This window comes from Rhodotorula paludigena (assembly GCF_050403205.1).
Source record: "Rhodotorula paludigena JCM10292 DNA, Rt_paludigena_JCM10292v1_ctg4, whole genome shotgun sequence".
In the NCBI taxonomy this organism is placed as follows: Eukaryota; Fungi; Basidiomycota; class Microbotryomycetes; order Sporidiobolales; family Sporidiobolaceae; genus Rhodotorula; species Rhodotorula paludigena.
The window spans coordinates 158,958-172,510 of record NW_027481454.1 but is presented as its reverse complement, the minus strand read 5'-3'; the positions used below and the strand labels follow the sequence as shown (position 1 = coordinate 172,510).

The 13,553-nt window shown below is 65.9% G+C and overlaps 5 protein-coding genes across 5 annotated transcripts; all 5 read right to left on the bottom strand.

The window, feature by feature from the left end:
* Window positions 1–606: 606 nt before the first annotated feature.
* On the bottom strand, window positions 607–3,330 carry JCM10292_004744 (uncharacterized protein; the record flags this gene model as incomplete). The annotated part of the gene is made up of 7 exons (XM_076646280.1): window positions 607–849; window positions 918–1,112; window positions 1,179–1,497; window positions 1,558–1,654; window positions 1,711–1,860; window positions 1,919–2,129; window positions 2,191–3,330. The coding sequence occupies 7 exons, from the start codon at window positions 3,328–3,330 to the stop codon at window positions 607–609; spliced, it is 2,355 nt and encodes a 784-aa protein (XP_076508036.1).
* A 223-nt stretch (window positions 3,331–3,553) lies between these two features.
* On the bottom strand, window positions 3,554–4,906 carry JCM10292_004743 (uncharacterized protein; the record flags this gene model as incomplete). The annotated part of the gene is made up of 3 exons (XM_076646279.1): window positions 3,554–4,095; window positions 4,153–4,622; window positions 4,707–4,906. 3 exons carry the CDS (start codon window positions 4,904–4,906, stop codon window positions 3,554–3,556), a joined length of 1,212 nt encoding a protein of 403 aa, XP_076508035.1.
* Window positions 4,907–5,579: 673 nt separating this feature from the next.
* Window positions 5,580–7,435, bottom strand: NEM1 (Nem1-Spo7 phosphatase catalytic subunit NEM1; the record flags this gene model as incomplete). The annotated part of the gene is made up of 4 exons (XM_076646278.1): window positions 5,580–5,791; window positions 5,895–6,006; window positions 6,092–6,217; window positions 6,308–7,435. The coding sequence occupies 4 exons, from the start codon at window positions 7,433–7,435 to the stop codon at window positions 5,580–5,582; spliced, it is 1,578 nt and encodes a 525-aa protein (XP_076508034.1).
* Window positions 7,436–8,252: 817 nt separating this feature from the next.
* Window positions 8,253–11,045, bottom strand: KAR4 (Kar4p; the record flags this gene model as incomplete). Its single annotated transcript, XM_076646277.1, has 6 exons — window positions 8,253–9,211; window positions 9,288–9,623; window positions 9,690–9,825; window positions 9,946–10,375; window positions 10,438–10,547; window positions 10,644–11,045. The coding sequence occupies 6 exons, from the start codon at window positions 11,043–11,045 to the stop codon at window positions 8,253–8,255; spliced, it is 2,373 nt and encodes a 790-aa protein (XP_076508033.1).
* A 245-nt stretch (window positions 11,046–11,290) lies between these two features.
* TIF35 (translation initiation factor eIF3 core subunit g) lies at window positions 11,291–13,033 on the bottom strand (the record flags this gene model as incomplete). Its single annotated transcript, XM_076646276.1, has 7 exons — window positions 11,291–11,468; window positions 11,595–11,850; window positions 11,930–12,077; window positions 12,141–12,237; window positions 12,322–12,487; window positions 12,924–12,955; window positions 13,023–13,033. The coding sequence occupies 7 exons, from the start codon at window positions 13,031–13,033 to the stop codon at window positions 11,291–11,293; spliced, it is 888 nt and encodes a 295-aa protein (XP_076508032.1).
* Between the last annotated feature and the right edge of the window lie 520 nt (window positions 13,034–13,553).

Sequence of the window (13,553 nt, the reverse complement as noted above, 5' to 3'; positions counted from 1 at the left end):
ACGGCACAAGCCTGCCCGGGGCGAGCGTAGTCAGCGCGGGACGGCAGTCCGGGCGATTGCAACGATGGGAACTTGCGGTGCTGCGCTTGCGCGCCGTCATGGATGGCGGCGGCATAGCCAACGCAGCAGAGCTTGAGCCGCCCAGTTCGAGCTCCTTCATCTTGCCAGCCCTGCGATGAGGAGTGCTGACAGATCGGAGGAGGTGAGGCGCACCACCGGGGTCGACGGAGGCAGGTGCTGCTGAGCGTGCATTTCGCGGCCGCCGAATCGTTCGAGGACAACTCACACTAGACTCAACTGGAGTGGAGGCAAGAAGAGTTCCAAAATCAGCTTGGTTCCGCGTCGAAGAGGAAGTAGTAGTCTCGCCGTCCTTCCGCGTGCACCCAGCGTGCACGCTGATCCCGCACATCTTGTGCGATACCCGAGCTCTATTTGGATCGATGGCCAATCCACTGTAAATGAGCGCCGACGCAGCTAGCCAGACCACCTGGCGTCCCTCTCGACTTTCGCGCAGAGCCACCCTCCCTCGTTCACGTCCGAATTGCTGATGCCGTTGCTGCTTGCGGTGAGGACAGTTGATGACGTGGACTCTATGCAAGCTAACGTCTACCCGAGGAACTCCTCCTCGCGCTGATTGACCACTGGCAGCCTCCTCGCCTGCACCGCAAGCGTCGCCTCCACCCCCAACGTGAGGACGTCCCACGCAGTGAGCGGGCCCTGACTCTGGGCGCGGCCGAAGAACGAGCGGAAGACTGTGGTCATGTGCGACAAGACGAGCGAGGCGACGAGGAAGTACGAGGTGAGCGGGTGGAAGGCGGCAAAGGTGCCGTGGCGGAAGTTCAAGTGGATCTGCGGAAAGACAGCACACCGTGAGTTTATTGCACGGTTGACTCCGTGAGCTGCGCAGCATAGCGCACCTGGCTGAGTCGAGTGACGAGCCACATTGCGCTGGACCACGACGAGAGGTTGCGCAGCCACAGAAGCGCAACGGGTGACTGCTGGTCGTTCCAGTACAGGCGAATGAGCGGGTCCTCCTTTGTCTCGAGCGTTGCGCGAATGAGCGGCGGGATGGCCGGCGCGAGCCGTAGACCGAGGAAAAGGGTGAGGAAAGCCTGCGGACGAAGTCGAATGAGGCTGCTGAGGTTCGAGAGAGCCTGGTGCGAAGAGCGGCGACTCACAACGATACGAAGGCGCCAGTCTAGACGGCCATCCGCTTCGGCGCTCTTCCGTTCGCCCTCGGTTGACCCTCGTAGGCGGACCGCCGACGGCAGCAAATTGGTGAACCGCACCTCAACGCCGGTGAGGAGGCGGAGCTGGACGAGTCCGATCAGAATGAAGCCGAGGAGCTTGACGAGGAAGAAGAAGAGGTTGAAGTAGTGCTGGTTGGTGAGCGAATGGACAATGTGGAAGACGACGTCGGAGACGGTCTGGGCGAACCACCAGGCGAGCACGACACCGGTGGTCGTGCGTCGCGTGAGCCAGTAGTGGAAGATAAGACTGCACAGATAGCACGGACGGTCAGCCTTATCAAGAAAAGCAGGAGTTTGGGCCACGCACGGGACGGTCAAGTAGCGCAAGAAGGCGGCAAGTCCTCCGATCGCGGTGCGTGCGATAGGATGCGCATTCGGATTAAACGAATGACCAATCAAGGCATCTGTACAGCCGTCGGTCAGGCCCTGTGCACGGATCAGCGGAAAGAGCGGCGCGCACTGTAGAACTCGAGCTTGTCGTGCCGCCGTGCCGTCTCGGTTTCCGATCGGCCCGAGTCGAACAAGTTCTGATCGTCGGACATCCGGTCGACAAGGGCAAGCTTGCCGGGCGAAATGGCCGAGTAGATGAAAGTCCAGTCGTAGCGAAGGTCTGAAGAATTCAATCTGTCAGGCTTGTTCGAGCGGTGGGAGCGCGTAGAGTAACGCACCGTTTACTGCGTCCGTGCTGGTACGGTTCATAACGCTGTAAGGTGGCAGAAGGTGGTAGTCGCTATTGGTTACAGCGGTCAAGCGCGTCGTGAGGAACGGGCCGTAGTATTGCTGCTTGTCGTCAACGTCGAGCAGGTTCTCGAAGTGCCCTTCCTGACTGAAAGAGCGCCGGCAGTTGGACTGCGTCCAGCGATAGCTTGCGCATCGCTCCTGTAGAGTTGGATAGTCAGCGCGCTTAAGGCTAGGTACGAGCGGGAAAGCCGGGACAAACCTTGTCACGTCGCAAGCCCTCGAGGGCCTGCTTGAAGCTCTCGCGCTCGTACACGGGATAGTCATTCGCCATCGTCAGCCATGTCCGTGTAAAGATGGCGTTCTCCTGCATGTCGGGATCGTCCCAAGACCGCGTGCCGTCGTAGCGGGCATGCCGGAAACGCTTCAGGTCGTAACCCACTCCTGCATGCGCGAGGAAGCTGCCGAGAGCCGGTGCCGCGCTCGAGGCAGTCGGAACTGGTGCGACGGGCCACGGCTTGTTGTTGCCATACTTGTCGACCGGACGAGAAGAGAGGTGGGAAACGTGGGACGAGTCGATCCCGAGCGAACGCATGTCGTGCGGGTACACGTCGAAGGTCGCGACCAGGCGCGAGAGTGGGTTAGTGACGAGCGAATGCACGATCCTCCCAGGCACGGTCACAGCAAGCGAGCGGCGCGTCTCGAGCTGCACGCCGCTCGTGGCGACCTCGGCCGTCCAGATCTTCTCCCACGCGTGCTGCCTCGTCTCGTTGCGGACAAAGCCGTCCTCCCCGTCGACGCGGGTGTTTTCTTGCATCCAGTAGAGCTGTCGATGTTGCTCGAAGAGGGACATGCCTTCGTCCGGGACGCCCCGCCAGAAAGCGGGTGTCCCCAGCTCGTCGTCGCTCGGCGTCGTCAAGTTGCCCTCGCGGAACCAGATCGAGACGCCAACGTCGAGCTGGTCGACGAGTCCGTCGGCGCCAGGTGGCGCAAAGAACGGCTTGACGACGTTGCCGCTTCTGAGGTCCGCCTTGGAAGCGTGCTTCGCATGGTGCGGGTGGAAGAGCGAGCGGTACTTGAAGTAGCCAACGACGCCGAGGATGCAGAGCGCGACAAGGACGAGGGCGCCGACGACGTAGAGCACGACAGAGACGACGCGGGCGAACGGCAGCTTGGTATCGCGGGCACGGCTCGCCGGGTCCCTGATGCTCGCCCACAGGCGCATAAAGTCGTCGCGCGTAGGATAGCGGATCGTCACCCACTCGGTGGGCGTGCCGTGCCGTGTCGCGCGCAGGGCTTCGAGCGACCCGGAGATTCCGCGGGTAGAGCGCGCGTCTTCCTCGTCGTCGTGCGCAGCGCCAGCGACCGAGCGATATCCACTAGCGGCTGTCCGCAACTCCATTTTGAACGGTGCTTGAATGCGAGAGGAGGAGGACGGGAGGACGCGAGCCGTTGCAGAGCGACGGATCGGCGCCGCATGCGGGGATTGACTTTTGATCACCTCGATTGCTGGCACGTGCATGCCCCGAAATTCCGCGTCCTCAACTTGGCTCGCCACGATACGGTAGGTGTGTACTGCACAACTGCGAAATGCGATGCAAGCTCTCCGCACACAAGCATCTCGCCTACTCCTCATCGCTCTCGTCTCCGGTGAGGTCTAGCACCTCGACCTCTCCCCTCTCGACCGCTACTTTCGCGTCCCTCCTCCTCTTCCGCCTGAGCACCTCGGCGACCTCCCTGTCCTCCTCCTGCTGGATCTCGCGCTCGCGCTCCGCCCACGGGTCCTCGTCGTGCTCCCCCTCGTACGCGTACGGCGAGCGCTCGCGCGTCGGGTGGACGCGGTGCGTTACGCGGTGCTGGGCTTGCGGCGGAGGCGAAGCGCCGCGAGCAGGAGGAGGGGTGGAGGAGCGGGGTGGAACGGACGCTGAGCGTGTGAAAGGGGGGCGAGAGGAGGGCGACGTGGGCGAGGCCACACTGGCATCGTCGAGCATGGGCGAGTCGCCGTCGCCGTCTGCGTTGCTCGTACTGGCTGGAACGCCGTGCAAAGCAATTGAAGTTGGCTTCGAAGGAGCCGATCCACGTTTGGATGACTGTGAGGTCGTGGTGGAAGTGAGAGACGCTGCGCCGCCGCGGAGCGAAAGCGGCGTGTTTTCGCTGTCGACGAGCGCTGCAGGCGGAGACCTTCTCAGCAAGGCTCCCGAACATGCGGCTGCGAATGACGCACCGGCGGCATCTTGCATGAGCACCTCGCCCTCCTCAACCTGCATCCCGTCGTCCCGCTCACACTCGCGCTCGAGCCAGATCTGCTCCTCGACCGGCATGGGCGGCGGTGTCGGCGACGGCGAAGGCGACAGCTCGATGACGGCGTCTCCCGAAAACCCACACGTGAAGCGCGCAGCGGCGGTAGCTGCCGGCTTTGGACGCATGAAGCGGAATGACGAGAGGCGCGCGGAAGGATGGTACGAGCGGTCTTCTGTCGTCGTCGGCTCAGGCGGCGAGCGTGGTGGAGACGGCGAGCGGGCTGCATCGCAGTAGCGTTTGCTCGGAACGATGCGCGGTGCGGCGGGAGGGAAGATGCGAGCGTGAAGCGTGAAGGCGACGGGTGGACCGGGAGGAAGATGAGCGTGCTTCCAGTCGGGCAGGTCCTTGACGCGTGGGCGGCCAAAGCGCAGCGTCGATGTGAGCGCCGGCGGGCTGCTCAAGACAGTGCACCAGAGGGAGGGAAACAGCTGGGCATTCTGACTGAGATCCACCGGTGCAGAAGACGTCTCGACGCACCTGTTCCCATCCCTCGCGGCGCCCCTTCCCCACTTGTCTTCGTACTCCTCGACGCTCATCTCGAGCGCGTCCCTCGCCTGTGCCCTCACCTTGTCGTCGTCCCACGCCGCTTCGTCCACCTCACCCTCCTCGCGCTCGTCCTCCTCCTCAGGCGACCCGTTCTTCGGACTCGTCGGGCTCCACTGACCATCGTACTCCATCCTTGCCTGTTGCTCTGCCCACCTTAATGTCGCTCGTGAGGGCGCGCCCTGACCCCTCGGACTTCCCCCCTCTGTCCCCCTCTGCCCCTCCTCCCGCCTCGCCGCCCGCTCGGAGAGCATCTGCGGCGGCATCCCCGTCGACCTCGCTCCGCCCGTCGCGCGTCCGAGCGCCTGAGCGAAGAGCGGCGAGGGCGCGAGGCGAGTCCGCTGCGCTGGAGGGGGAGGCGGAGAGGGCGACGCAGAGGGGGCGAGGTCGCCGTAGTGGACGGGCGAGCGGCGCGGATGCGTCGTCGGAGGCAGTAGAGGCGCGGGCGAGAGCGTCCGAGCGCGTCTGGGGCTGTTGTAACGCAATGGGAGAGGGTCCGCGGGAAAGTGCAGCGCGGGAAGGTGCGAGCGAGCGGGAGAGCGCGAGCGGGTGCGAAGACTGGCAGACGAGTAAGCCATTGCGCGAGATCTGGCTAGCCTGTGAAAGTCCGACGAGGGAAGCGGAGAAGAGAGGGAAGGAATGACGAAACGGACAAGCCGCGGACGGCGGAGATGACCCTCTCGACGCAACGTCGGAGTTCAAGCACGGCCAGCGAGCAGCACGCAAGGGGAATTACTCCCGTGGAGTCACGCAGAGTAGCCGCGCCGAGCGAATCGAGGCCGATATACATGACCCGCCGTTCCTTACCTACACGGCCTGTCTGACCTTCCTCGTCCTGCCCACCCCAACCGGCGCGCCCTCGACGATGGCCAGCCCGCCTTCGCGCTTGGCGAACCCGCGCAGGCCGAGCACGCGGCGCACGTCATTGGTGAAGCGGAGCGAGTCGAGCATGGGCAAGAGGTCGAGCAGGCACTCGTCGTGCGGGTCGTTGATCCACCCTTCGATCGGAATCCCGTTGGCTGTGCGGCCAAGCATGCGTGAGCTCGAGCCCCTGTATATGCAGCGACGCACGGCGCTTGCGAGACCGCCGGAGCTCGCAAGCTGAGAGGCACGAGAGCACACCTTGGTTGACAGCGTAGCTTGCAGGCGAGTTGTCGACGAGGCACACGCGACTCAGGTCCGCGTCGACGACGCTCAGGTCCTTTACGTACGAGCCGTTGCGCGCGAGGCAGTCCTGCGCGTCCGTTTAGCGCTTGAGTCAGTGCGCTGGTCTGACGGACGGAACAGACTGGTAGGCAAGGGAGCAGAGCGGAACGCACCGCGCGAAAGAGCCGGGCGCCGACCATTCCGCCGCGGCCGTCGCCGCCGTCGAGCCAGTCGATGACGGGGTCGGCGTACTCGGGAAGCGACGCTGTAAAGATGACGACTGTGTACCAGGACGAGACCTGCGCGCGAACCAATGTCAGACCGTTGCTCCTGAATCGTGTGGGGAGGAATGTGTGACAAAGGCCAGCAAGAACAGGCGCGCGACGCACCTTGCGCAGGAAAAAGTCGACCCAAGGGCGCTTGTACACGGTGTAGACGGTGCTCCTCCCGTCGAGCACGACCTCGACGACGCGCGTCTTGAGGCCCTTGGGCGCGCCGCGCTTGCCCGCGAGCGACGCGTTGGCGCGCGAGGTCGAGTGGATCAGCGTCTCGTCGAGGTCGAGCACGAGCGTCTTGGGTGTCAGCTTGGGCGCAGGGAGCGGCGGGCGCGGAATGGAAGTCGGAGTCGAAGGAGCGGGAGAGGGATAGGGCGAGAGTGAGCGGGAGTGCGGGGAATGCGAGACGGACGAATGCCGCCGCTGCGAGAGCGTGAGGGCGAGAGAGACGAGGCGGGCGTGGCGCTTCGACGAGTGTGGACCCGCTCCGTCCTCGCCGCCCTTCTCCGAATAAACCGAGTCGGGTTCAGACGAGAGCGCGGCGTGCGCAGGTGCGAGGAGCGCGTTGTAGCCCGGGCGGGGCGAGTACGGCAGACCGAACAGGGCGAGGAATCGCCGCACGAGCATGTACAGCTCTGCGCTCAGCCGGACGGGCCACCACCGCGCGAACGTGGTCATCCACGGCCATGCAGGCGCCGCGACGTTGCACTTGCCGCCGGGAAGAGCGGACGAAGCGGGTCCGTCGACGCCCTTTTCCGGGTCACGGAGGGCGAGCGTACCGTTGTAGCCCGTCGGCGGTGCGCCCGAGTCGACGAAATGTCCCTCGACGCCCTCGCCGCGCTCAAGCTCCGTTTTGACCGTCTCGCCGTCGCGGAGCGGGTCCTCTCCGGCAGCAAAGGGAGCATCTCCAAGACTGGAGCCGAGCCCGCTCTCGCCCGGGTCTCGCGCTTTGCCCTTTCGACTCGATCGTCGACTCGGAGGCGTGACGCCTACGCGTGGTACGGACGTCGCGTCTACTCGTGGCCGAGCAGCGTCCTCGGCGTCTGCACCTGCGCCGTCTCGCAGTGCCGCCTCGTCCGCGTCGAGCTCGCCCAGCTGGACCGCGATGGGGAGCTCTGCGGCGTCTGCTCGCGAGTCTGACGGGCCGAGGGCGGCGGAGATTGGGAGCTCCGAGGTGGATGCGCGCGGGCTGGGCGGCGGCGCGGGTCGGAGGGTCGAGAGAAAGTACTGGAGGGTGTTCATGTTGTCTCGGCCTTACTCAAATGGTGGTCCGGCGGGCTAGCACGGCGGTGAGAGGCGAGGGAACGAGGTGTGGGGGGAGAGTCGAGTCGGAGAGACGAGACAGGCGAAGACGATGCAGGAAAGGCGCGAGACTTGCTGCAGGGCGTCGAATCTAGAGTGTACAGTCGCTCGAGAGCCTTAGCACCGCCTCGCCGGTAGAGTAACGCGCTGCAGACTGCGCTGGGGACAGCCCGAACGCGAGCCCCAACTGACGACACCTCGCAGTCGCACTCGGTCGCGTGCGAGTACGCCCGTGAGCGGGTGCTCGTCCGGAAGGCCGTGCGACTGACGCGCGGCGCTCAGATGCGGCGGGCGGTGCGGCGTCGTTCGATCGAGGACGAGGAGGATGTCCCACGCTGGCGCTCGCTCAAAGGGCGGCGGTGCAGCGCTGTCGAGAGTAATGGAGAGATGTTCGAGCGAAACCGAAGCTCTGCTGCCCCGCAAGCTGCGGTGAGCGGATGTGCGAGAGCCAACAAGGACGAGAGCACGTTCCGAGGACGTCACCCTCGGCACCTCGTCCACGACGTGTAGAGCGCTCTTGTAGCCGCCGAGCAGCCCGAAAGTAGCTCATTGAAAGGATGCCGGCAGCAGACGTCCTCGCGACGAGCGACGACGACCGTCCGGCTTCGCTCCCTCGCTTCCGTTCCGCGCCGCTTCGCGCTTCTCTCCCGCCCCTTCGCACTCGTCCAAAGCGCAGAAATCAATGCAGCGTCCATTTCCGCATGCCCAAGAGGCACAAGCGCAGTGTCCGTCCACCCTCTACCGTCTCCTCCGCGCCTCAGACCCCCGGCGCATCCTCGAACGCCTCCATCTCGCCCGTCGTCGTCCTGCTCCGGCTCCCGCCCGAGCTCGCACCGCTCCCCGGCCCGCCAATAGGGTACACGAGGTCTCCGGACCTCGGTCCGCGCGCGTCGACGCTGCCGCCAAACTCGCTTGACGGGACGCTCCGCAGCGACGGGGCTTGCTGCTGCGGCAGCGGCGGGGCGAGGCGCAGACCGTGCATCTGCTGCCCGAGCATCATCGCTTGTTGTTGCTGGTGGTGGTGCTGCTGGTGCATCGCGACCTGCTGCTGCAACTGCTGGAGCTGCTGCGCCTGCTGTTGAAGCTGAAGCTGCAGCTGTTGCGCCGCGGCCGCCGCAGCATAGTGCTGCTCTGCACCCGCGGCGGGCGCCAGCGGCGGTGCAGAAGGGGCGAGAGGGTGCGGCGGAGTCGACTGATGCAGGAGAGCCGGCGAGGACGAGAGGAAGGGAGGTTGATGGGGAGGAGGGGGGCCGCCGTACGGCGGGAAGGGCGCAGGATACGGTGAGTGAGAGTACGAGCCAGTTTGCGGGTAGAACCCTTGCGGCGCAGCAGGAGCCGGGTAATGCAGAGGCGGCGGCGCAGCGAAGGGCGGGGCCGAGGTGCTCAGCTGTGGATGCGGCGGAAGCGGGAAGGGCGGTCCTGCGCCAGGAGGAACCGGGTATGGCATCCCCAACGGCGGCGGCGGAGGAGGCGGCACGAGGGCCTGACCTGCTGCAAGAGACGGACCGTCGCTCCAGCCTCGTCCACGCCCTCGCCCGCGTCCGAGCCCGTTCACGCCATTGGATGCGCCTGCGGGACCCGTCGCGCCGACCTGCGGGCCGCCAACAAGCCCGCTGCGCGTGATACCGAGACCGGCGCCGCGGCCACGGCCAAGACCGCCGGACGAGGGAAGGCCATTGCGCGGCGGAGGCGATTTGGGGCGTAGATTGTCGAGTTCTGCGCGAGGCCGACGGAGAGCTAAGCGCGTCAAGACAAATTGCCCTGTCGCGCATATCGTCCGGATGAGACGCACCTTCAACAAAGGGCAGCAAGCTCTCAACCTTGACCTCACCGCCTTCCTGCTGCTGCTGCGCAGCGACCATCCCCGGCCTCTTCCACCTCGCCTCCCATTCCTCCCTCTTCCACGCGCTCGGCTCGCCCCACCGCGCCCTCTGCTCCTCGTCGTCCCCCTCGCGCTCGACGGGCGCGACCCGCGAAGCGCGCGAGTAGGTCTCGACGCCGGGAGAGGCAGAGACGGTGAGCCACCCGCGGCGGAGCGCGTGCGGCGAGCCGTACAGGTGCAGGCGGCGCGTGCCGAGGCAGAAGTTCTCGATGAGGGACTGGAGCTCGGGGGGCTTGAGGGCCGGGTCTGCGAGCCGGGGGGGCGGTCAGGGTGCTGGAGCGAAGCGAAGTGAGGACGGACGGGGGACCGTACCGGAAGGATCGCCTTCCCAGACGATGACGTCCGTGTCGACGTTGCAGTGCACGAGGAACGAGTCGGTCGAGCGGCGCACGGTGCCACGGATGCCCATCAGACAGTGCTCGAGCGTCGGGTTGAACAGCGAGACGGGCTGGGAAGGTTGACGACGACAACAACGACGTCAGTCCGGCGAGTCCGTCAGACAGCGGCCTGGACAGGACCATTGCTGCTGTCCAGCGATGCTAGCGCCGGAACTCGCAGACCGACTCACCTCCTTGACCAGCTCTCCCTCCGGGTCCGCCTTGTTCGTCTTGAGCCAGACGATGTCCTCGCAGCGCCGGTATCCCCATAAGCTGAGCAGTTCCCTTCCCTTCTCGAGCCCGATCCCGCCGCCGTCGACGCCTCCCAAGCCCGTCTGACCCGACCCGACCCACAGCCAGACGAACCCAGGCGTGGCGGCGCGCTGGCCGAGGTCGAGCGCTGCGAGCTCGGAGAAGGTGACGGAGGGCGGGGGCGTGAGGAGGATGCAGTCGAAGCGCGAGGGGTGGAGCAGCGCGAGTGCGGCAGACATGGGCGAGGTCGTCGAGGGGTCGGTATCGGCGGGGAGTGCGGGCAGGTTAAGGTACGTCGGAGGTATCGAGAGGTGCGGAGAAGCGGTGAGGGCGTGCTTGTGCGTGAGAAGCGTTGCAAGCTTGGGGTACCTGCGACATCGAACGGGTCAGTCTCTTCTCGCATGCGCAGGAAGGGGGAAAGCCAAGCGCACTCGGCAAAGCGCGTCTCGACGACCGTGTTTCGCAGGTGATTCTGCGGGCGCTGGCCCGTCTGCACATACTGGCCCGAGTAGTCGTTGCGGATCGTTTCCTCGGCCGGGATCTGCAAGAGTAGGTCATGTCAGACGGAGTGCTCTCGCCGCTACATCGACACCCGCTGCAGAGCAAGGTTGGAAGCGCTCGCGAATCTCGCACGCACGTAGGCTGCGCCCCAGCGCGCGCACTTCCTCCTCTGCGCCTCGCTCAGGCCCCTCTCCTCGCTCCCCTCCCTCCCCCTCGCCTTCCCGTCCGCCTGTGCGCCGCCCAAATGGGAGCTCGCGCCCCCCGCGCTCGACTTGTCAAAGTTGCGCTGGCTGGCAGGCTGCCCCTGGCGCGCGGGAGGGGGCCGGACGACGGGACCGGGGCGGGGAGGGAGGCCTGCAAGTCCCTGCCCGGCAGAGAGCGACGGCGGAGTGTAGTGCCGCGGCGGGCGGGTCGAGTGCGAGGCGGGCGGAGCGCGCAGGATGGGCGGAGGGCGCGGGAGAGCGGGAGAAGCGGCGGGAGAGGGAGCGGGAGGAGCGGGAGCGGGCACGGGCACGGGAGGGCCGGACGAGGGGCCCATGCTGCTCCTGGCAGCCGGTTCACCCTGCCTGCGCTTCCTGCAAGCCGGTCGAGCGACGAGACGGCGGCAGCTGCGGACGGGAACAAGTCCAAGAACGAAGGCGGTGCAGCTTCAACTGAAGCACTCTCGTTTCTCAGAGAGACGCTAGCCAGTGCACACGAGAGGCAGTACTATCATCACTGCAGCAAGTACACCCACGCGGGCCTACGCCCGCCCTACGACCATCCTTCTCCGCCCTCCCGCGCTCACGCCCGCTCGGGCCGGTCGGTCCTGGGCACGCTCCACTGGACCTGGAGGATGAGGTGGTCGTACGGCAGGCCGTGCACCTTCTTGAGCGCCGCCTCGGCGTCGGCGCGGTCCTCGAACGAGACGAAACCGAAACCCTTGCAGAGACCCGTCTCCTGGTCCTTGCCGACGTAGATGCTGCACGACAGGACAGACGCGTCAGTCTCGCGCAATCTTAGGCGAGCATCCGGGACGTGTAGCTTTGGACCAAGCATGACGTCCGGAAGCACGAGTCCGCGCGGAGACGAGAACGAGAGCACGCACCGGTTGATCCGGCCGCGGTGCGCAAACCGCCCAAACAGCTCCCACAGGTCCGAGTCGCTCGCGTCCTCGCTCAGGTTGGTCACGCGCAGCGTCGGGAAGTCGTCGCGGCCGCGCGGGCCGCCCATCGTCTCGCCCGCCCCGCGCGCCGCACCCGCGCGCATCGAAGGCGGGACGTAGCGCCCGCCGGCGGCGCGCGCAGCAGAGGGGTCGTTCGGGTCCGTCGGGGGAAGGTCCGAGTCGGCGGGAGGGGCGTCGGCTGTGCGTTCGTCGAAGGGGAGTAGTCAGCATCGCTCACACGGCACGGCGAGAGGGGACAGCAATGAGAGTGAACACACCATCGCCGAGCGCGCCGCCGAGCGTGTCCTTGTAGGGACACCTCGCGGTAAAGTGGTCGCCCTGGCAGTATCGGCAAGTGACCTTCTTGTCCTTGAGCTGGCTCCTCATCGCCTCCATCTCGTCCTTCTCCGTGTCCTGCTCCGAGGCCTGCGGTGGGCGGAAACGCAGTCAGCGGGGCAAGGGAGCCGTAGTAAGGGGCGGAAGACGCACCTTGATGCCACCGGGGTGGATGCGGAGGCGGACGTTCTCACCGACGGTCGTAGTCGCAGCGTGCGGGCCCGCTGCGGCGCCCTTCTCCTGGCCGAACCTAGAAAGCACAACATCGCAATCAGCCAAGTGCTCATTTGCGGCAGACGGCAGGCCAAGGCGAGAGTGCAAGAGCAGGGCTCACTTTGCCCACCCCATGCGCTCGGCAACGACGTGGTTGACGGCCGTCTTGACCGTCGTGCGCTTGATCTTGCGCGTCACCTTGACCTTCTTGCCCTCGTCGTTGAGGCGGTACTCGACAATGGTCGTCACGCCATCCTTGTCGGTCGTCTCCTGGCGGGGAGGGAAGTCTGCGGGAGTGAGATGGGGTCAGCTCGATGTGCCGGCGGCGTGAGAACGGCACTCTGAGCGTGCTCGATGCATGGCGTCTGCGAGTCGCGCGCCAGCCATGCGGCACTGCGGCGAAGCGAGCGGAGGAGACAAAGGCGAGTGCGACCAAGTGGACGCGCACAATTTCTGCTCCGCAAGCGCTGCGAGCAGGCAGCCGTGCACAGAAAGCTCCCTTGTTGCTGCACGCCCCCCTAGTGCGCGCCTCCGAGCCGTGCAGGGCACTCGCCGCCTGCCTCGCGAAGAGGATCCCCGCGACCCGACAACTCGCCGCCTCGCACCGCAAGGGCCCGCGTGAACGCGTGCACCGGCGTGATGAGGGTCGTAGAGCTCGCTCAAGCCAGCAGCATGCGCCTCGCGTGGCCAGACGGCGCAGTGTGGCGGGGGAGAGGAGCTCACCCTGGTTCTCGACGTCGTCGGCCCAACTTTGTCTGCGCGCGGTTCGTAGGGGGCTGGTCAGCTCCTGTCTGACCTGTATGCTAAGACCCGGGTACGCACAAGGCAGGCATGGTGTGCAGAGGGTGGCGGTGGGGGGTCGAGGCGAGCGTCGCGCTCGCTGCGCGCACTTTTGCCCCTCGACTGCATTCGCTCCTCTCGCTCTTCCTGCGCGGGAAGAGCTGTGCACGAGGTTGTTCCAAGCTCATTGTGTCGTGCTGTTGAGGCTCCGCTCGACTCCGGCCATCGTGACCGCAGTTCCGCCGCTCTCGTCTGTTCCGGCGCCGTGGCTCTCGCAGACTGTCTGTCGACTTGAGCTCGCTCGCGCTGGTGTACTCTGCTTGGAAAGCTTCTGTGCTGCTCGGTGGACCAGCAGGTACAGGCCGCCGCGCTGATCCGCCTCGTGCTGCTGAAAGCACACGAGTGCGAGGTTCGAGTGCTGCGGGTGCTCGGCTTTCAACACGAACGGATGCTACTGCTTCTGATCCCCGTCAGCACAGGCAATGAAGTGGGAAGGCGCAGCACAGCGATCGGCACACGTTGCGGGCGTTTGCGCACGACTCCGTGCGACTGACCAGGATTCCCCATCTCGCG